Source organism: Sturnus vulgaris, chromosome 14 (assembly GCF_052056855.1).
Source record: "Sturnus vulgaris isolate bStuVul1 chromosome 14, bStuVul1.hap1, whole genome shotgun sequence".
Classification (NCBI taxonomy): Eukaryota; Metazoa; Chordata; class Aves; order Passeriformes; family Sturnidae; genus Sturnus; species Sturnus vulgaris.
This window is the reverse complement of record NC_142256.1, coordinates 18,812,091-18,834,276: the sequence shown is the minus strand read 5'-3', so window position 1 is coordinate 18,834,276 and position 22,186 is coordinate 18,812,091. Positions and strand designations below refer to the sequence as shown.

The 22,186-nt window shown below is 38.6% G+C and overlaps 1 protein-coding gene across 2 annotated transcripts in view; it reads left to right on the top strand.

Annotated features, from left to right (window-relative positions):
* AFF2 (ALF transcription elongation factor 2) overlaps nt 1-22,186 on the top strand; it is a 350,200-nt gene that overhangs the window by 90,555 nt on the left and 237,459 nt on the right. For both annotated transcript variants that reach the window (XM_014881529.2, XM_014881526.2), the window contains exons 2-3: nt 2,424-2,544; nt 9,025-9,915. In XM_014881529.2, coding sequence (XP_014737015.1) covers nt 2,424-2,544; nt 9,025-9,915 — 1,012 coding nt within the window. The remainder of the gene's footprint in view (nt 1-2,423; nt 2,545-9,024; nt 9,916-22,186) is intronic.

Sequence of the window (22,186 nt, the reverse complement as noted above, 5' to 3'; positions counted from 1 at the left end):
ACATATGAAAAGAACTTTAAACCTTAATAAACCTCTTTAACACACAAAATCATTGTGAGAGCCAATTACCTCACCACCCATCCATAACACACTCTGTGGGTCAAACTGCCAGAGAAATCTTTTGAAAGATCCCCCATGAGAGGGATAAATACAGTTTATTCTTACTGCTCCTAGGCTAGATTATTTCTGGGTTAACCCCACCCCCTACTCCAGCAAACCTTTGGGGAGAGATGGAATCAGCCTTGGCCTCGTCTTTGGGTACCAGTTTGGGAAACAGCTTGCATTCACTTACTCCCATATTTGTGGATTATAATCTTGATTTAGGGTACGAAAGGAATGGATGGTCATTCTCCCCTTCACCTTTTAGTGAACAAGTTTCTTGTGATTTATAGTGTAACATTAGCAATCTGGTCATGTGTAGAATAGTGAAGTGACTATCCTTACAACAGATTCCCTTCTATATTCCTCAGGAAACCAGCAAACAGTAGTATACCTTCTGCAAAAATACAGCATTGATTATAACAGTGTTCTGGAGCTTGTGCTTGATGTTAGTGATGTCAGTACATCAGGAGGTGTTATAAACTAATTAAATAAAACAAAACATGGCATATTTTCAGCCTTCTAATTTGTAGAAAGAAAACATGGATGGAAATCATTCAGCTCAGCCTATGTAGGTGGCTTTGCATTCAGTTTACAAGCCATAATCAAGCCTTATTCAATCCAAGTCTGAGTGGTCTTGAATTGCTTAAACCAATTATTAATTCATATTTTTTATTCTGATATCTTACTGTGGCATGTCTTTCTCTTTTTTTTCTTTCCTTGCCTGTACAAAAAATAAGTGTCTAAGTGTAAGGCTACGTGGAGTCATCAGGCAACAGACATATGCTTTCCTGTGCTCTCCACAGGGCTTGCAGGTTCAAACACATCCTGCCTGAATCATAAGAACTTTAATTGAGTAGATAAAGAGGTCCTCATAATTATAAACTGCAGTAGGTATAACAAGAGGCTAAATACATAGCTGTGGTTTTAATTAGCTTGTGCTTCAAATTAGTAATTGTGGTTTCACTCAGAAATCAGTGACTTTATACACTGTTAAAGCCTCATCACTGTGCAGTTCATTCCTCATTATATCTCTCGGTGTGAAGCTTTCAATACAACATCACGCTGAGCTAAAAAGGCGAAAGTTGTAGATATTTGGTTATCTTCCAAGTGCAGTGGAGCTCTATAGAGATTTAATTCATTCTTGCCAGAGATAGGAGAATTAACTATTTTTTGTTACAGCTGGAATATGTATGTTTGTATGTAAGCATCTGTACGTACAGGCTGTGTGTGGATGTGTGCATGTATGGCCAGGATCTATCAGGGAGATTGTGCTTACTGCAGATAGCATCAGGGCATGCACCGAATCTGCTATTCAGATTGTCAATTAGCTAATTAACTGACACAAAGCAGAGCCAAAAGCCCCATAACAAATCAAATGCGGATTGAAAGCACAGAAGTGTTCCTTAATGCTTGTCACATGGGAGGTTGTCAGTGCAAGTTGAAGTATGCATCTTTTCCTTTCCTCTTTCCTTTGCTATTTTCCCCTCTCCTTCAGGGTTTTAATTATATCTCTTCCCTCAGAGGAGCAGGAGGTAGTTTGCAGAGCCAAGAGACCAAAGTACTTCAGTGTTATTCAGGGGAGAAGTGAATGTGGTCTCTCAGCCTGTCATCTAGATCTGGCAGGTGCACAAAGGAAGCTGACACACAGATAAGTGCCCCTCACCGTTGCTACACCGAGGTGTTAGATCCTTTTCCGTGTTTGTGTGTAGAATTATCTGATACTGGAATCAACTATCCTAAAATCTCTTCCAGCAGCCTGTTTCTACAAAATGCTTATTTAACCCCTCATTGACATCTACAATGAAGCCATACATAAATTTTAAGAAGTGGGACAGAATTAGGTGGTCTAAATCACATGAGGTTGAACTGGAGCTTTAGGATGGATGGTTAATGTAATGGATTTGTAGATGTTTCTGTGTTTCCTTGCCTTCACATTTGCTTTCCCTGCACAGACCCATGCTTTGTGGACACATGTTGTGTGTGTTTGTGTGGAGGTGCCCGTGTTTATAGGCTGTTAGTACAAGGATGTCAAAATGTGTTTTATTCTTCTGTATAATGCTCTGTTAATTTGTAAACAATATTTTCATTGTTTCATTGAAACACTTTCCATTTTAGAAGTGTACTGACTGCCCTACTGCCCATTTTTACATAGTTTTATGATTCCAGATTTAAATTTGGGAAAATTATTCAGTGGCTGTTTCTTTCAGAATTGTCCTCAGGAGTTGCATTGTTTCTGATGTTTTGTTGCTATTATTGATAGTAATAAACGTGTAACAAAATTATGGGTAAAATAATGTGTTGTCATTTTTGTCTTTCTCCAGTCACTATGAGCAAGACCGGAGTGCACTTAAGCGGAAGGAATGGGAGAGAAGAAACCAGGAAGTCCAGCAAGATGAAGATCTCTTTGCTTCAGGTTTTAACCTCTTCGGGGAACCCTATAAGGTAAATGACATTGTTATGTTTTGCGTTTTCAGGATGTCTTACACAAGTACAAATAAAGCTTCTCATCACCTCTAAGAAATTGACGTATTGCATCTGCCTTGCATTCTTGAATATACTGATTATCCAAATCAGCATATGGCAGCAGAGTAAACTGAACGTGCTGCCCATGTTGCATTGGCAGAATCAGGAGTTTGGTTACAGTCCAGTTCAAGATTTGTTCCTCTTAACACACAGCAAATTCCTGCTGTAGAAGTATGTGCAGCTGGTATTTCTACAAGTGAGTTTGTATCTACAAAGGTAGCACTAAGTTCTTTCATTTTTAGGAAGAAAATATATCTGAGTTGTTAAAACCAATGTCCTCTATATAAATAATGAGTCCATAATCTTTCTTGTGCAATCTTAACCATCCAAAGAAGTCTTTTGGGGGATTGAATCTTTGGGGATCATAAGGGTATAAAAGGGGCTTCAGTTACAAGTCTTATTGTCTCTAAGGAGCTTTGCTGCCTGAGATTTTCATCACCAAGGGATGTCCCCCATTATGATTTCCACTGCTTTGATTTTCAGTAAGACATTCCCTAAAGAATTCATCAGAATGTAAATTTCCTTATCTCTTTCTCCTCCCAATCAGTGACATCCATTGAAAGGCCACCACTTCATCTTTCCATTTTACATTGTTAGCAGCTGTAAGGGAGCATGAGGGCTCTTTGAAAATCACCTAAAAAAAGAGGAGAAAAGATTGCCATTATTATCAAATGGTGTGCAATAATGACAGACCACCAACGTATGATAGATGCACTCAACTGCTGGCTGTACTTTGGTTCAGGCGTGCTGAGGAGCAACAGACCTTTTTTCCTTGGTGTGAACTTGCCAGATGGAAAATCCCTGGCTCATGTTCAAGGAGTGAAGGTATCTTGACAAATATTTCAAAAGGTGGTTTTGAAACCCCGAAGTGGAAGGTAAGCAAAGTACAGAACAAGATACCAGAGCTAAAGTGAAGACGTCTATCTTGTGCGTTCTATTGAGTAGCAGCCAACTACTTTACCCTGTAAATACCGCCACCAGGATGAGCCCAATTTTATCTCTCCCTGAAGTGCAGCTGCACTGCACCCCAGGTGACCCTCTGCTTGAGCAGGGATACCTCTCAGGGGTAAAGATTCCTTCCTTACCCAAGGCTGAGAGATTCCTTACCTGTGACAGATACTTGGTAAGTGACTGATAGCATGATGAACATTACTAGTCCATGTAGCTACTCAATATTATGTAAATATTGTATGGATAGTTCCATTAGACTAATATAAGAGGTCATTTGAATTTCAGGAGGTAGACCAATATGCAAAACACTGCAAAATTTTGTGGCAAAAACTAAAATCATACACTGCCAATATCTATTATATAATAAGAATGACAATATCTGATTTTAGATCTATTTAGTGTGTGTGTATTTTCATCAAGTGTACACTGAACATGTGGTTTCTTTTCAAAATCGGAATGAGTGAAAAACCAAAAATTATCCTGATGGTCTTTCTGGGCAAATTTTTTTAGTTGCTTTACACCTACTTGGCAGAGAAGTTTGTAACTTTGCGTAATTAAGCAAAATGTAATACAATACAGCCCTAAAAAAGTGTTACAATTATAAATTGTGAACGATAAAAACTGAGAGAAAGTTGTATGCAAAAGTAGTTAAATAGTAGTTAAATCAGTCTTAAATTTGAAAAAAACAGGTAGAAGCAAAGCTAAATAGGAAAGCTAGGTCTTGCCTTCTTTACTCTAGGAGAAAAAAAGGGATGAAGTGATAGACCAGTTTCCTTTTTAAGTTCTGTATTGCTAAGACCCAGCCACAGTAGTTTCCTAGGCACCAATAACAGCTGAATCTAACTCTTTGTGGGTATGTAGTGATTTTTATTCTTAATGAAGTGCAAAATTAAATTCAGGGGTTTGTTTGCATTTATTCTAAAACAAAATGAAGAGACTTTGACATGACAACAAATATCCTGCATGTGCAGTTTGAATTTCTTCAGATGTTTCTGCGTTCATGAGACTCAAGGCTTGTGCACACAAGAAGCTGCACTTGTCTCTTCTGGTCATACTCAGTGGGAGCAGAGTGAGAGAAAACACTGCCCAGCAAAGTGTTGTGGCCTGTGATGGGCCTAAGGTCCACATCCTCACTGGGCTGGCTCTGCTGATGAGCATCAGCTCATGGTACAGCTGATACATTTCTGAAAGATCTGGAGGTGGGAGCTAACATGGAGACTACAATGACAAAGAGAAGGTTGGGAATAGCAGGTCTCAGGAATAGGAAACATCTCTTTTTCTTTTTTTTTTATTCCCACACCTAGTGTCCTTACTTATCATTCCTCCCTCATTTTCTTCAACAGTATCCAGAGGAGGGACTGTCAGGGTAGGGCATACCACCACTGCTGTTTCTGAAGTTTTAAAGACTGAACAACTGGCAGCTGTTTTAAGAGTGCACTAAGAAATAGAGGATATTAAAAGTTGCAGAGAAAGGAGCTCAGATTTTCTCATGGAACCTACTGCCGTTGTGTATCATGAGATGTGTGGAGTATCTGCCTTCATCTATCATCTCTCTGCTTTAGCTGTTGCAGTCTCTTTCTTTCCCTCTGTCAAATAAAATGTAGGTGTTCGTTATAGTTTTGGACAAATGCATGTTTCTACATTGATTCTTTGTAGTTTATGTATGTGTGCACTTACGTGAAAAGAGGTACTTATTTCTGTGGGTGTATAAAATACATTTTTCCATGCTTGTTAAAAGATAAATGTCTCTTTTTGAAGCTCCACTATCTCATGTGGGAAAAGAACACATTTGACAATGTGATGACATCCAGCATTATTTTGGGAAGGTCAGGCAGTAGGGGTTGTGTTGCTCTTTAATGTGAGTTTCAGGTCCTACCTTCAAACCCTGGTGCAACCTGTTCAGGCTTGATTTTGCAGAAGGGATGAGAGAAGGGCCTGCAGTGTAACAGTAACAGACATTTGAAAAAACAATGTCAGAGTTTTCTTGAGAGAAGCTGTAATTTTACTACTGATTTGTTGATACCTTTTAATGTTTTGAATTATGCAGAGATAAGTATTTTAAAATAAAACAGTAGGAGTATTTTTGTTACTTTTCAAAGGAATTGCCTCAGAGGAGTTCAGCTTGAGAAAGAGAACCCAATGGGCAGCATTTCCATTGCGAAGCCTTTGGTGAACATTAAATCATTTGTCTTTTTCAGGTAAAGCCCCTCCATGCTTTTCAAGCTTAAAAAAGATCTCAGCTTCTAATCTGTGAAGGTTAGTTTAACAGTGAGGCATAAGGAAGCGAACGAATTATGAAACCTCAAGTTTCACACAAATTTTCACAAAACACTTGTAAGTGGGGCCTATAAGTTTGAGTGCATTAGTTCTTTTCTTTGTAAAATGATAATGCAATAGCTAGCTAGCAAATTAGTCATCCAGTAAGATTCTATTACAGATAGCTTTTGAAAGAAATAGAAGCAAATGCAGGAAAATATGCCTTTTGTAAATTAACAGAAGCTCAGAATGAGGGGGAATGCTACTAACCATGAGTCATAAACCAGGCATATAATTTATGCCTTGGAATACTCAAAATACTGCATTTCCTTGGTACCAACAAAATCGTGATTCAGCATGCTGTTCAAAAAAAAAAGATGTACAGAGGTTTTCTTTAAGTAATCAGCCAATTATCCAGCATACGAAGGTAGAAATTGTCCCCAGTCTGGAAGTAACAAAGAGCAAGCAGAAATTATGACTGGATTTTCTGTTTCTCTTGCTGGTATCCAGGCTTGTCAAGAATCCTGTGTTTCTTGTGAGAGCCTTGAATTTGTTGTAGAAATAAAGTAAAAACATTAATGTTATGCCTTATGTCTTAAATACTGATAGAACAGTGCGCTACATTGCTGAGCTTGTTCAGATTGTGATGTGATGCCTAAGTCTGAGCTTAGTTTTGTGTGCTCTAATTTTATTTAAATGTAAGCCAAATTACCATTAATAATACCTTTTTTTACTTTGCAGTCTGATTCAAAGGCCACTGAAGAGAGTAATTATCCTTCCATTGACTTCAGTTAGCATTGGATATGAGCTTTAGTGTACTTAAAATACACTAAGGATGTTTAAAATAATTTAATCTCCAAGGTTTTCAATAAATATATTTTTATTAATATTCCCTGTAAAGGACTATGACTACTACTAATAATAATACCTAACATTTATACAATGTCTTCTATCCCCACGATGTGAATATTAGGCATAAAATAGAGTTAATATCTAGCAAAGTTGTATTTATCATCATGTGACATGTAAAATAAAATACACTGAGAGAATTAGGTACTTCCAGTAAAATTATTGAACAGATCTGCTTTAAAGTTAAAACATTTTCTCTGTGAGGATCTAGACAAGAGCCATTTAGTGTGCTGGGATGTTGAAGTGTTGCAGTTATGGTATGCTGTCAGTACCTTTTTTTTTTTTAACTTGTGCTTTCTGGGAAGTAAGCTAAATGTTCCCTGGAAGTGTAGCTGAACCACAGCAGTGAAAGCTGGTGGTCAGGATTTTTTTGATACTGTTATTTCCCATGTTCTATCTTATAAGGAGTTAAAGTGTTTGAGCAAGGAGGAAACAGAACAAGTATGTAATTCCTGCTGGGCCCTTAAGCACAATGGAATCTCCTTGTTTTAAATTTGGGGGTTGAACAGAGAAAGCCTGGTTTTGGCTGCTACCCAAACAGCTCAATGTGCAACTCAGTTGAAGGGGACTGCTCATATACAAAGAGCTTATTCTTGGCTTAGCTAGAATATAATTTTTGCCACTAAAATGACCAGCCTAGGGACTTAGTGAATTAAAGTGATTCGTGATTCTCCACAACTGGGATTATTAACTGTGTCAGTTAGGAGCACTGGTAAAATGTATAGGGACAGAAACAACATTGAACAGTCAATTTTAAAATCACTGTCTCAGTGTAGTGCTAATATATGTTGCAATCCCTGAGAATGAGCAAAAGGAAATTTACATTTATGACCTTCTTTTTTAAAACATTTTTTATGGCATGTTCAATACTCTTCTCATCCTCTGACTAGTTCAGCAGTGGCTAATATAAGTAGATATTTCAGGAGAAATCCATGCATGAATTTTTTCATCACTCAAACTTCTCTTTAATACTTGGGGAAAATGCGATCAGGAGCATTGTAGGATCCCTCACCGAAGAACTGTGACACTGTCTAACCAAGCACAAGCTCCTAATGCTGATTTTCCCCATCTTTATGGCCTGGTATTAAGGCACCATTGGACTGTGGCACTACCTGTTTTATTGAGTGAAAAAACCCCTCCAAACAGAAGTAGAGTTGGCTGTATCATGACATAACTTTGTCATTTAATTCCAGACTGTAGAAGTGAACCATCTGCATGAACAGGAACGGTAGTTCAGCTTTGGTTTTTATTCTTTGACTCTTGTAAAGCCATGAGCATGGGGAATAAGATGTTTTAGTTCTCTGCTGGTCACTTCAATGGAACAGAAAGGTCAGTAGGAAGGCTGCTGCTTTGCATCTCTGTGGGGTGAGTTAGAACAGGAAGAGAGAAGAAATCAGCTGTGTATTAATTATATCTTCCAGCTTATTTGTCCAGCTTTTTACAAGTGAAACGGAAAAGGAAAAATAAACTTCATGCTTTAAAAGGAGAAGTATAATAGCAGTGAAACAAAGATGACTCAGTGTTTATTTAATAATTACTGGAAATCAGAGAAAAGCAGGATTAAGAAATACAACCAGCTTGCAGAGAGTGGAAGAATCTTGATGCTTAACAATGTGGCAATCATGTCTGCTTATGTTCTATAAGAAAATATTTTTGAATGATCTTTTAGTTGAACCTACCATAGCATGTGATAGAAGCTTTTTGTTCTCTGGATTCAGATGGTAGATACTTCAGGTCAAACTGTATTTTCTATGGAAAAGTAATTGGAGTTAAACAGGAGAGAAGAGTTTGGTGCTGTTACAGCTACCCAGCTTCTATTTATGGCAAGACTGTGGGTCAAAGAGCAATGACATACTTATATCAACTGTGTGATTTCAATTCAAATGCTCAGTAGCCAGTAATTGTACTTTTGTGTTTTGCACGATATGAAATGTGCCCAACGTCTCTAACATAAACCCATCTTATTTTGCGCCTAACATCCATAACTGATGCAATTTAAACACTTTTCTGAGAGCATATTTAAGAAAATGGGAAGCAGTAGACAAGTGTTACTGATGCAAACCCATTTCAAGAGATTCTTTGAACACAGTTATTGATAGGTTTTTCTTACATAACATGTGCAAAATGTAATTGAAATTTAATTAAATGTCAGCATGACTCCATTAAACAGCTAACATTTGCCATCTTCTATGAAAACTATTCTGAGCAGTAACTTGTAAATCATGAATTTACTCATGCTTTTCTTGTCTTTTTTTTTGTTGTTGTTGTTTTTTGATATTTTAGACAAATAAAGGCGATGCCCTTGCAAACCGTGTCCAGAACACATTGGGAAATTATGATGAGATGAAGGATTTGTTAACCAACCACTCCAACCAGAGCCACCTTGTAGGAATCCCAAAGAATTCTGTCCCACAGACACCCATTGACAAAAATGAACAGAACTTTTTCCCAGAACCGAGGAACCGGATGATTCCGTCTCATCAGATCAGCGGCAACTCATCAACATCAATGCCTCCGCCTTCTTCATTGTCATCTAATTCTACTTTGCTACACAGCCACCAGAGCAGCAGGAAGTCAAGGACAGACTGGTCACGCAGTGGTCACAACTCCAGTGGGGCTCAGCCGAACCAATCCAGTGGTCAGCAGAGCCGGACAAAGCACAGCTCTTCTCATGACCAGTCACAGGGCAGGTATGAAGATCTCTATAATTTCCAGAGTGAGCAGCATAAAAGTGGGGGAACTGAGGAAGCAAATGCTATGGCAACATCTTCACATTCGAGGAGGCACACTCATGCAAAGTCAGCACCTGGAGAACACACTTACAAAGAAAACAGTCATTCAAAGTCACCCACAGAGCTTGAGTTTGTAGGCCATGGTTCTGGATCTCCACTTCCTTCCACTTCTTTGTTAACTGCAAACAATGGTCTTTCAACTCAGAATTTCCCACCAGGACTTCACTGTAAAAACAGCATGGTCCAGCAAAAGCCTACAGCTTATGTCAGGCCTATGGATGGCCAGGACCAGGTACCCAATGACTCACCTGAACTGAAACCCCCAGTAGAAATTGAGAGTGGATATGGAAATCAGGCCTTTGGAACACTGCTGGAAGGAAAAGTGAACACTCCTAGTTCAAAGAACAAAGTACCAAAGCTCAACATTCCTCCTGTTAGTGAAGTAAGTGGATTAAAATATCTTCTCTCTAGTACTGCTTGAGTGTTACATTCACTAAATATTTTTTTCTGGAAATATGCAGTTGCATTTACAGAAATTACAGAGTAAAACCTACCTTTTTCTAGAATGTGCATGACTTCCTTTAGCAGTTTGATGTGGTAGTCCCAGTAGAAATATTTAATGCCAATTTTAAAGCACAGTTTGGAATACTACATTTCTTGTTTACGATTAATATTAAAAGGCTCGATCTCTGTTGGGTGTAATATATGTATACCAGCTATAACGGTTCTGGACAGGAAACTCTAATATCTCAGTTTGTCTGCAATTTTCACTCTTGAGTTGTCAGTTAGTAGGTAGTTTGATGGACAGATTACTATTTTAAACTCCAAGGAAAAATGGCAATGTTCAAGTTTCAGTGGTACTAAACAGTCCTGCCAGCAAGGAGTTTATTTGCAGAGTTTGCTAAATTCCTTTTTTTTTTTTTTTTAATTGGAATTAATGTGACTTACTTTGTGAATAATGCTTATGAAAATGTGTCCCAGTGAAGCTTTTATGCATTTTGAAGAGCTCTTAATACTGGGATTCAGTACCAATCTCTGCAACCAACAGTTTAAGCTGTTGAATTTTGTGTTGCTGGTCAGAACAGTAGTCCTGTGAGGAACATTTTAGTTGGTTCACATTCGTGTCCATTCCAAGCACAAATGTATGATAAGGATACAGATTTAAGTATTTATACTCTGTATATTTTTTCTCTTAGTTTGAGTTTCTCTAAACCAGTAACCTGTGGAAGGTAGGTGTACAATGTACATATGAGCAGAATTGGAAGATGGGTTTTTCGTAGCTTTCTGTTTTCCCAAAAATATTTCCCTGCTTTTTAATATTTTTATCCTAAGAATGAGGAGTGATACATTCTTAAACCACTTTATTGCAAAAGATCAGCTTTTTCTATTGGAATAATTGTTTCAAGCCAATAATTTGTTTGACTATTTAAAACTTGATGTTATTTATTAACATTCCAGGCAGCAACAAAGACTGATGTGTTTTGCAGTAGAGCTTGGAATAATTTTCTGGGAACTGCATCTGAAAACAGTAAAAGGCCTATTTATATCAAGTGGAAGCTGAGGGTTGCTTGCAGATGGTGTTTTATTAGAAAATGTATTTGTTAATAAACGTAGCTTTCTGCAAGATTACTTTACAGATGTTTCTGTTTATTTTTACCTTGGGTTAAAAATCTGCTGGTGTAGATGAGTTCAGAGTCTGCTGTGATTTGTCGCTAGCATTGTTTCACAAGTAAATAATTGCATGCAAAGGAAATAATGATGTTGCAAAAGCAAATACTTTTTTTCGCTCTTGCCATCTATTAACGCTATGAGTCAATGGAAGCACTTTAAAGTGCAGCATTAATGCAAAGCAGTTTTGGAAATAAAATGTACCTTTTGCAGTTTGTGTCGACTATTAAGAATGCATTTTTAATTTCTTTACTTTTTGAGTGAAATCCTGGCACTATGAAATTGATTGAGTTGTTTTTTGGGCGCAGAATTTTACCCACATTCTTGCATAGTTCTAGGAACCTCTGATGTGAACTGTTATTTTTTGAAAGATTCTTAAGTTGCAAAGATGAAAAATTTCATTATGAATTTGTTGCTACTTTAGTTTATATCCTGTGTAATGAAAAGTATAGGTGTGTCATTTAATTTATATTCAGATAAATGGTAAACTCTAGGCAATTTAGAAATGAAAGTAGATGATAATCTTAAAGCAGACTGCATTTTGAGAGTGAATGGTAAGTTGAGAGGGAAAGAAAACCCAAAGCTGTGACAAAATAACTTTCCTTTCTGAGACAGAACACAGGACAACAGCCAGACTGATGGATCTTTTATAAATCTCCTCCTGAGTTTGGAGGGTTGAATTTTTTCATTTGTGTCAGGACTGTGAACTTTGGCCCTTTGTGTTTTTCCACAGATGTGTACCCTCAATTTGGTTTGCGTTTCAGTTATAAAACTCCTTCCAATCCAACATTATAGATAACTGGTTTAGTTTAAGCTTAATCAGAACTGACAGTGCACACCTGTGAAACCCATAACCTTTTCAGAATGACTGCAGTGAGTAGCTCTGTTGTAATCTTTATACAATTGATGTGGAGGCTTATGATCCTTTGGTGGTGCTTATCAATTTATGGACCTTCCCAGGCCACCTCGAGCCATAGTATCTGCTTGAAACAATTTTGTTCCTACTCCACAGTTTTCCATCTTAACACTGTTCCAGGTGCTGGTGGTGATCTTCAAGCTAGCAATTGGAGAGTTACTGTTTTGGGGCATTTCTCCATAATTTGTTCTGTGGTTTTCCTGTATGTCAGAGTCCATTTTTTCAAGTTGCTGAGTGTATGCAGATAAAATGCACACCAAAAGGTTTTTACTGATTCTCTCAAAGTTTTTATTGTTCTTAAGATGAAGAATTCTGTAAAGAAATAAAATTCCTATGTGATGGTCCTGCAATAATGGTGCCCATTAGGACTTACAGTGTTCTTGCTATCTTACAGAGAGAGAGGGGAATAAGTAACCCAATATTTGAACAAGCAAATTTAAAAGAAGTGCTCAAACTGATGTGGAAATACAGTGTCATTTATCATGGCTTAATGGAATAAGATGTTGAGTGCCCTGGAAGCGTTCTGCCATGTGTAAGGAAGTGATCAATTTTATAACATAATTTGTGTCACTTGAGGTGTTGCTCTAAGAATCTTTGCTCATTTGCTGGGCCTAATTCTGCCATCAGAGATGCCCATCCATCTTTCAGCTCCTCTGGAGCAGACAGCATTGTTAATGCCTCGCTGCTGGCATGTCTCCACCGGGCAAGGGATCGTGGGTTAGTGATTTCCAAGGTCGTAGAGATTCATAGTGAGTTTACGCACACTCACCAGGTTGGGTCAGGAGGTAGCGTTAGCAGCTCTTACACACCTGTGTACTAATCCTTGCTTCTGAGTGGGTGCTGCTGTGTGATTTCCAGACCTTGGCTCATGCACACAGAACTAGTTCAGACCTAACTGCACCGTAAGTGGCCATTTCTGGTAGAGAAACAGAAGTAGCAGAGCCTCTGTAAACTTTTAGTTATGCCATGGAAGGGTTTCTTTGTGATTTTGTGATTCTCTTGATTTCTTTTAACTTTTTGCTTTGTTTTTCATATCAGTATTCTTTTGTAACAGTGAAGGTAAAACATTTTATGGTTTGGTGCCTTGAGCAAAACCCAGTGTAACCAGTAGTGCCCAGGCCTGGCAGCCCCCGGGGTTTAGAAGTTGTGGAGCTGATATTCATGAACTGGGAAGCCATAGCGACATCATGTGAGTTCCTGGGTCACGTGCAGAAATCCACCAGATCTCATGACATAGAGTTGATAGCAATGGCCTTCGTGCTAAAACTGGGAGAGAAGATGATAGAAAGCCTCAATCTGTAAACATTATTTCCTGTTCCTTTCCTATTAACTCTCATCTCTTTAGTATGTATTTACATGCATACTTACATACACACACGCATAAATATTAATTTTGAGCTTGCAAATGCAATTTGATAAATTGTGGCAAGCCGGAATATTACAAAGAGCTTTTGTATTATGCAGAATTCCACTTACTTAAATCCTGTGATGGCAGATGATTGTTACTACTCGAAGAGAGCTTCATAGTTAAATCCTATGCATTTCTTTAAAAAAGTGGATGTTAGAGACCACAGTAACAGCTGATACTCTCTCTGCTGCTTTAAAATCCAGAATCTTGATACATATATGTATATTTAAACCTCCAGGAAGCAGATTCTTACAAATTGTTTTGAATTGACTAATGCAGGAGGTGACAGCTGAAAGAAAGCCTGTACTTTTCAGATTGGGCTCAAGCACAAATTACTGAGAGCACTGAGTAAAGCAGAGGGTTTTAAGGTCTGTGGGAACATCAGACGCTGTGTTCCTGGAAAACCTTATGCCCAGTTCCCCAGAACAATGCATGGATTTCCAATAAATGTTTAGGAATGGGGAATCAAGAGCAATTGAGATAATTTTTGATTCTCAAGGCAGAGTTTTTAAATCTCACTACAAAATTGGCTTAATGTTCCTGCAAAGTAGCAAATGCTCATGTACAAAATTTTCCTGAAAATACAAAGCTAGGAACAAATCCAAAAGGCCTATGACATCTATGTCACCACCCACTTAAGGAATAAAAAATGGAGAACTTCTATTTTCACTTTACTTCTAGGGAAATATTTTGACGGGTTCAGGATACTGCAAAGTGATAAGTTTCTGTTATGTGTTTCAAATCATTCTGTTATCGCTGCATGTATTGATTTGCTTAGTGCTTTCTGAGCTAGCTATAAAAAAGGCTGTTCTCTTTCTGCATTAAAGAGCAAGAAAAATTGACAGGTAGATAACCATATTGATTGAACCTAAATAGTAAATGCAAGAGGCTTATATACGATGTATAAAACTCTCTATAGGAACCAAAGCCAGCATAATGCCTTTCTTTTAAAACTGGATGCCTTTAACCAGCCCTACCCCTTTTTGATATATATGCTTCTCTAGTTGCCAGCTGTAGTACATTACCATAGTTCTAGGCAAATCACTTTTTTCAGATGCCAGCTTTAGCTGTCCCCCCAACTTTGAGCTTGGAAGAAGAATGGACTGAATCACACATTAAGATGAAATCCCTTTGCTTGGTTCATATTTCAAAAGTCTGAGGCCAAAAACAAACCCAAAGAGCAGTTATTTCTTGCAGTATTAGAGGTTACAGCCATATGTTTTTAATTTGTAAATACTGTGAGAAGTAATGTTCTTATGATTCTTCTAAATGAAGACCATATGACATCACTCGACTGAAGACCTCTTATTGTGGCCTTTTGAAGACTACTGTCTGATGGTCTGGACAATGGCTAGCAAAGCTGTTTTGCAGGGATAGCAAGAGGACAGTTTGTCTATTTCAAATCAAACATAAATATGCATATTTAGGGCCTAATTTTGAACCACTGTGACCAGTGGGAAGTCTGCATTTCAGAACAGGGCACTTAAAATCGCTTGAATAAGTGTGGCTGAAAGAACTGACCCTTTGTGTTTGGTTTGGGGAAAGAAGGGTTAGGTTTCTTCTTTCCCATTGTTCATTCATCAGTGGGTTTTGTTTTGCAAAGTATTCCTAATTTTGACTTGCAAGGAAGAAAAAAAGTCTGAGTAAAGTTAGAGTTAACTAAGGAAGAGTCAGACCTGTGGTGTCTTGAAGAGTGATTTTTTTTAACCTTTTTGAAATTCCTAGTGCTAGAGTAATTGCTTGTCCCATTTGGTGTCTTATGAAATGTCACAAAGTAAAATGACCTCAAAGGCTTTGGGGAGAGCAGCAGAAGAATTTGTTTGGCTTGAGCAAAGATGTGAAGGCATTATTCAAAGGCTGTGGGGGGACTGTAGGGTGTATGCATAAATTTGACAATAAATTTGGTGTTTGACTATGGAACAATAATTTTTTTTAAGGAAAATATTTCAAGCAGTGTAAAACCAGCATAAGTGTTACGTTATCTCAACGTTGATTGTTAATGTACCTTTTGAATAATAATCAGGAGTTGGTAGAGCTAATTTTTCAGCACCTTGTATCCATCTCTCTGGCATGCAAACGCATAAGGAAGGATGTTCTTGGATCTTAGTATTAGTAGTCTGCTTAGTTGTGAGCTAACAAGGGCATTATTTTAGGACCAGACTAGCAAGTGGAACAGAGTTGAAGCCTTTGCACTATTTTTTAATACTCTTCTGGAATATAATCCGCTTTAATAAAAATACTCTCTCTGAACAGTGAAATAAACAATGCTCGTGTAAGAAAAGATGGGAAAACGCCATTTTCATGTATTTGAATGTTTCGTGATTTGTGTTTTCAGTCTGGGCTGTGATCAGTCCTTGAGTGAATACCATGCATGCTTCTTTCTGAGAACAGGATGGGCAGATATTCAGGTATCAGCATTTGGCCTTCTGTACTGAATGACCATTTTTAAACTTTACCATCAGCTAAGTTAAATTTTATTTTAGCTGATGCAACCTCTAAAGTAATAATACAGCTAGTTTGAAAAAAACCTGCCTACATAATTACTGGTCACTCATGTCATAACTTTCAGATATCTTTTTCCACAACTCTTATTCTTTGTAGAGAAACTAAGGTTTTAAATAATCTGAGAATACAGAAGTCACATGTTTTTTCAAGTGCAGGCAGGAGAGTTTGCACACATTTCTGCATGGGTAGTGACAGCTGTTGTGAATCATCACTGGGACTGAACCTGGGGCTTCTCTGGACAGCCTCTGCTTCTGAACGACAGCAGGGACTCTCCCTAGAAGCTATAATTTACTTTCTCCCAGTGTCACTCATTTCGGGAATATGATGCTAACATTGCATCCAGCACACACCTGTTAAGTGTGTAAAAAGAAGCATAAAGAAGATCAGGGGATGTAAATGCAGACTTGGAGAAGAAAGTTTTAATCCTGATGAAAACAGTAGTCAAGTAGAAAATTAGACTATTAAGATCGGTAAGGAACAACTGGAATGCTCCTTGCAAATGCCAAGAATTCGGACAGCTGAATGGTGCAGAATGTGATTGGATATTGTAGCCGAAGTAGGAAATCAAACATAAAACACTTCAGATGTTACACGAGCAGTTGAGACAGAAATACAGCTAGAAAAAGATAAGGGAGTAGGGACAGCCGCATATATTAGAAGCTGAATGAAGATTTACAGAGACTATTGCAATAAATAAAACAAGACCCAGAGAAAGAATCAGAAGAAAAGGTTACTTAGACAACAGAGGTGAGGTGGACATGAAGGATGTGCAGGTGTGATGTGAATGTACGCACTCTGCTACCTGTAGGAACATGCTGACCATAGGGACGGACAGTTGGGTGTAAGCACAGCAAAACTGGACTCAGCATGTGGAAAAGAGGAACTGCAGTACTCAGGTGTGGTCACCTTTCTGATGGAGATCACAAGAACAGAAGTGCTTAACTGCTATTAAGCTGGTCAGACTCCATCTCATGGAAAGCTGGATTGATACTCAGGTCACTGCCCCTGGTCCCAGGCAGCCTCTTGTTCTTTATCTCCTGCATTCTCACAGGTGCAAGGTGCTTACTCACATGCGCATCTCAGGGTATTTTTCTGTTCTTTAGTTTGTTGACATGCAGAATTACACTCAGATTTTAAACCATTGCAGCAATGCAACATGAATTATATGTATAATATACCTTGAAAATGTGAAAATCAGAGGAGGTCTTATATGAGCATTTCTGGTGTTACAGCCAGAGACACCCCACTATAAGCTCTAGTCTTAGATTCAAGTATGGAAAAGCATTTAGGAGCTGCAAGTGAAAACATCATATGGGAATACTTTAATTAAAAAAAACCACAGTGAAGGAAAGTTGAACACATAACCTGGCAATGCTCCATGAACTGCAGATATAGGTTAAAGTTATTTAGTTGGCAGGCAATTGCTGGTGTATTAGCAATGTTGTGGAAAAAAATCTGATTTCTGTATTTTGGCTTGTGCAGAAAAGAAATTCCTCCCACATAAATATGTTCATTTCACCTTCTGGGAAGTAAAGAAAGAAAACTGTAGCTGCAGTCTGTTATTTAATCTTCCTGAAATTAGCATTTGGTGCTCAGGAAGATTGAAAGATTTAATGCCACTGCCTTCCTCAAAAGAAAGAAATGACACAGCACATATGCTTTAGCACTGGTTAGACTGTTAAATGGAATTAATCAAAATCCATGTTAAAATATTTCCATGTGTTAATTAGCAAGAGTTTGGAACATTAAAATACACATCGGCTTGGGAATAAATTAGTGAAGAAATATCAGATTGAGTTTGTGGATTTTTAACTGCAATATAATGTACTATGTGTTTTAGAAAGGTAAATGTAAATACACTCCTCTGAAATGCTGTGGCAATGTGCATTTAAAAATTTGGCAATAAACCAATCTAAAACAGGCTTTTGTTATAGCAGAGTGATACCATTTTCCATTTTAAAAGAAACATTGGATTGTTCCCTCATATAATAAAGCAAGAGAAAAACAGTTTAAAAATTCTAAGAGTTTCATCTCAGGCCAAAAGAAATTTTTAAATCTCTCCTTTGAAAATCAGTGTGATGTACCAATTACCAACACCAGGTCTCATGTTTTGAGTAGAGGAATTCACTTCTGCCTTTCTCTTCCTGCTGGGTCGTTGCAAAGTTTGTTTTCCATTTTATCATACTGAATCTTAAGAGTAGCAGAATAGCATAAACTTAGGTAAGCATGTTGTTTTGGTGTGAAAGACAGGTGTTTATTAGGGAAGGTAAGATCTTTTTTTGGAATGGAGAATGTAAACACCCACCCTCGGAATTATTATAATTTTGAAATTAAGGGGCTTTCAGGTAAAGATATGAGGATAGGAATAACAGTTCTTTATTAGTATGTATAATAAGGCAAACAAACTACAACAACTATGGAATTAATAACAAACTGGGACCAGGACCCCGTGACAGCTTTCTTGTCCCAGACGGCAAAGGAAGGAGAGGCTTTGCTTCACAAAGCCCTGGGGCAGTCAGTCCCGGTGCCCCTGAAGGACTCTGAAGAGCACTAAGCTGGAACGGCAGGAATGAGCAAAAGGTCTCGGACTGGTGGACAAGATGTATCAGAGAATTCCGCGGCAGTAGCTGGAACTGAGGGATGTCTCGGCAGGGCAGGCGGTGCGGGGCTACAGCGCAGACAAACCCAGAGCAGCGCCGAAGGAGCGGCGGGACTGGGGCAGCGACAGCCTGGCTCTGAGCAGGGCAGGGACAGGGGGCTCAGGGTTCTCGGGAACATGAGCAGATGGTGATAGGTCCCTCTTTTAGTGAGGTAGGTGTTAATAAGGTCCCAGGTCAGTGGCTGCTCTCACGAGCAGAGGCTCACCCCACAGAAGAACAAGAAGCAGCAGCAGCAGCTGCTCTGGGCTGGGTTGTGGCGAGTTTCTTTCTCCAAATAACAGCAGCTCTGAGCGTCCTCTTCTGAAGCCGCAGAGAGAGAGAGCTAGCAGCTGCCCCAGCCTTCCTTTTCTTCCCCAGATCCCACGGTATTTTTGTCCCTCCGAGAGAAATGCGCTAGATAAGAGAAAATGCCAACAGATGCCCTCCTTCCCCCTGGGTTTAGCTTTTTTGTTTTCTTAAGTACTTATAATTGCTTAGTTGTCAGTGGTTTTTAGCAACTTATGGGAAAAATTCTATAGGTAAGAAGGAACAAAAGAAAAGAAACTTAACCCCCAGCATTATCTACCCCGAATTTTTCCCATACCAATATGTTACATTAAAGTAGAGCTTTAAATTATATATACACATGCACTATTTTAATTATATACATACATACAAACAGATACGGATATAGGCACAGTGTTATGGATATTTCTCTCTAAAACAAGTTTCCCTTGGGGTATGCATCGGGTCTCTCCATCCTTTTGCATCACCCAATAGGTGCAGCCTGGTCCCTGAGCAAAGACAACCCCACGAATGGGATTCTCTTTGCTGGAGGAAGAATTCACCCAAACATTTTTTTCTAGCATACCTCTCATGTGTACCACTGGAACCTTATCTCCATCTGGTGTTCCCAAGGCCTCAGATTGGGCAGGGCCTGCTTGGTTAGTGGAACCTTGGATGTTCACTAACCATTTGGCCTTTGGCAAATTAATCTCCCAGTTCTTAAAAGTTCCCTCACCCAGTGTCTTCAAGGTGGTTTTAAGCAGGCCATTGCACTGTTCAACTTTCTCAGCTGCTGGTGCATGATAAGGGATGTGGTACACCCACTCAATACCATGTCCCTAGCCGAGGTGTTTATAAGGCTGTTCTTGAAATTACTCCCATTGTTGGACTCAATTCTCTTGGGGGTGCTGTACCTCTAAAGGACTTGCTTTTTAAGGCTCAGGATGGTGCTCTGGGCAGTGGTGTGAGGCACGGGGTAGGTTTCTAACTGTCTAGTGGTGGCTTTTACCATTGTGAGCATGTAGTGCTTGCCTTGGCATGTTTGAGGCAGTGTGATGTAGTTATTCTGCCAGGTCTCCCTATTCTTTTATTTGGACTACCGCCTACCATATTATAGGGGTTTCCCCCAACAGGGCTTTACTCGCTTGGCCTGCTTGATCGTAGCATGTGTTTTATAGTTACGGATAACCTGAGAAATACTGTTTGTGGTTAAATCTACCCGTCGATCTCATGCCCACTTATAAGTGGCATTTCTGCCTCTTGATGACCCGAGGCATCATGGGCCCATTGAGTTAGGAACAACTTTCCCTTGTGTTGCTAATTTAAGTCTATTTTTGACACTTTTATCTTTGCAGCCTGATCTACTTGCTTGTTGTTTTGATGCTCTTTATTAGCCTGACTCCTGGGGACATGGGCATCTACATGATGGACTTTCAGAGACAGTTTCTCTACTTGACTGTCAATGTCTTTCTGCTCATCAACAACTTAGATTGGTTTCCTCTTAATCTGCCAGTTAGCCTTTTTCTACCTTTTTAGCCAGAGTACTCCATCCCCGTCAGTAACCTTAATTCAGTTTTATCCTTTTTAAAGTCAAGAAACCCTAACTTTCATGTCATCAGAAAACCTGAAGCTTTGCCCAAAAATATAACTAGTACTAGCATATACTACTTACACTTGAACATGCTTAATTTTGAACCTCTGTTTGCATCTCAGAGTAGCTTTCTTAAGTGGCTTCCTTGTGAAGAAAAACTTTACAGTTTATTTTTTATTGGAATAAAGAGAGATTGTAACATCTTTCCTTCCCACCAACACACATAGTTACACATTGACATGAAATATAGCACAAATTTAGCTAGAGAAATACTAAAAAGGATACTTTTTATTCCAAAAAAAATATCCTAACAACCGCATAATTTATTCCACAATTCTGTGATCGCAAAGATCACCATTTAACATGGGTTTATGGTGAGCACCACGCACTGTGCTGTGATGGATCACAAATGGTTTGCAGATCCAAAGTTTGGAAATCAGGGATTTTGAGCTTTGCCAGTATATCTGAGAGCAAAACTTGACTGTTAAAGTTTCCTGAGGTCTGTGGAGTGACAAAAAGCCAATAAGGGGATATGCATTGCCTGCGCCAATAGTTGGCATTTTTTCATTGTTGTAAATTGTTTCTTCCACTACTGGATAGAAAATGACTGGGCAGAGTGGAATGGAGGCAGGGCTGCATTCACCAAGTTTCTGCATACTGAATACGAAAAAATATATTTAAATCCCACTAAATTTTACATACAAGTGCTATTGTTTTTCCCCTCTGCATAGCGATAAACTGGTTCTTGCCGGTTCCTTGACACATAAAATACCCAATTCACTGTGCTAAAGCTAAACAAAATAAGCCAGGCTGAGAAGCAGACACTTTTCTGTGCAGTGTCGAGGTGATGGTAAGATACAGTCAGGCTAGACCTGTCCTGCCCTTTTGTGATAGTATTGCTGTGGGTAATCTAAATAATTCTATATGAGGACTAAGGCTTTCTGAGTTTGTTTAGAAGAAGCAAAATTGGGCCATAAATAATCAGTCTGAATTAAACTTATTTAGGACTGAAAGCAAGAGTAGGATGTGGAGAATTATTGCTCTTCAGAGAAGAAGAAAAATGAAAATTTGCAAATGCTGTTTTTGTAAACACATTTTATTAAGATGTAACTGCACCTGCATTTCATCAAGAAAATTTTTTGCTATTTAGTTCTTGATATATTTTGATATACTGAATATATTTGATTTATTTTGATAACATGGGGTTTTTTTCCTACTTTTATTAGAATTCTACATGCTATAAGTTCTTAATCCCAAATATCAGATTTTGTAAGAGATGGCCTATTTACTTATAATTTTCATCCGCCTTTTTCATAGCCAACATTTTAGCTATAATGAAGACTTAAGACAAGCAACTAGATTTCACATGCTAAATGATTTAACTAAAGCAGGGACATCATATTACTATTGGCTTTGCTTGGTTGCAAGAACCAGGTGCTAGAAAGAAAAAAATACTGCCTTTCTGTTAGCATTTTAGTTTTTCTGAGGAGCACACTTAGGAAAGAAATCTCAGCTTCCCCAGTTGCTGTTTTTTGGTTGATTGAGGTGTGGTCTCTGAATATGTGAAGTAAAGTTTTTAGGTTGGAAGGAAAACAAGAGAAGCTCTGCAGGGACGCCAGTAACATGCTCCAGATGCTCTCTGGTGCCCAGGAGAAGTCACAGTAGTGCCACACAGCCCCTTCTCTCTCCTTTCCCCCAAGA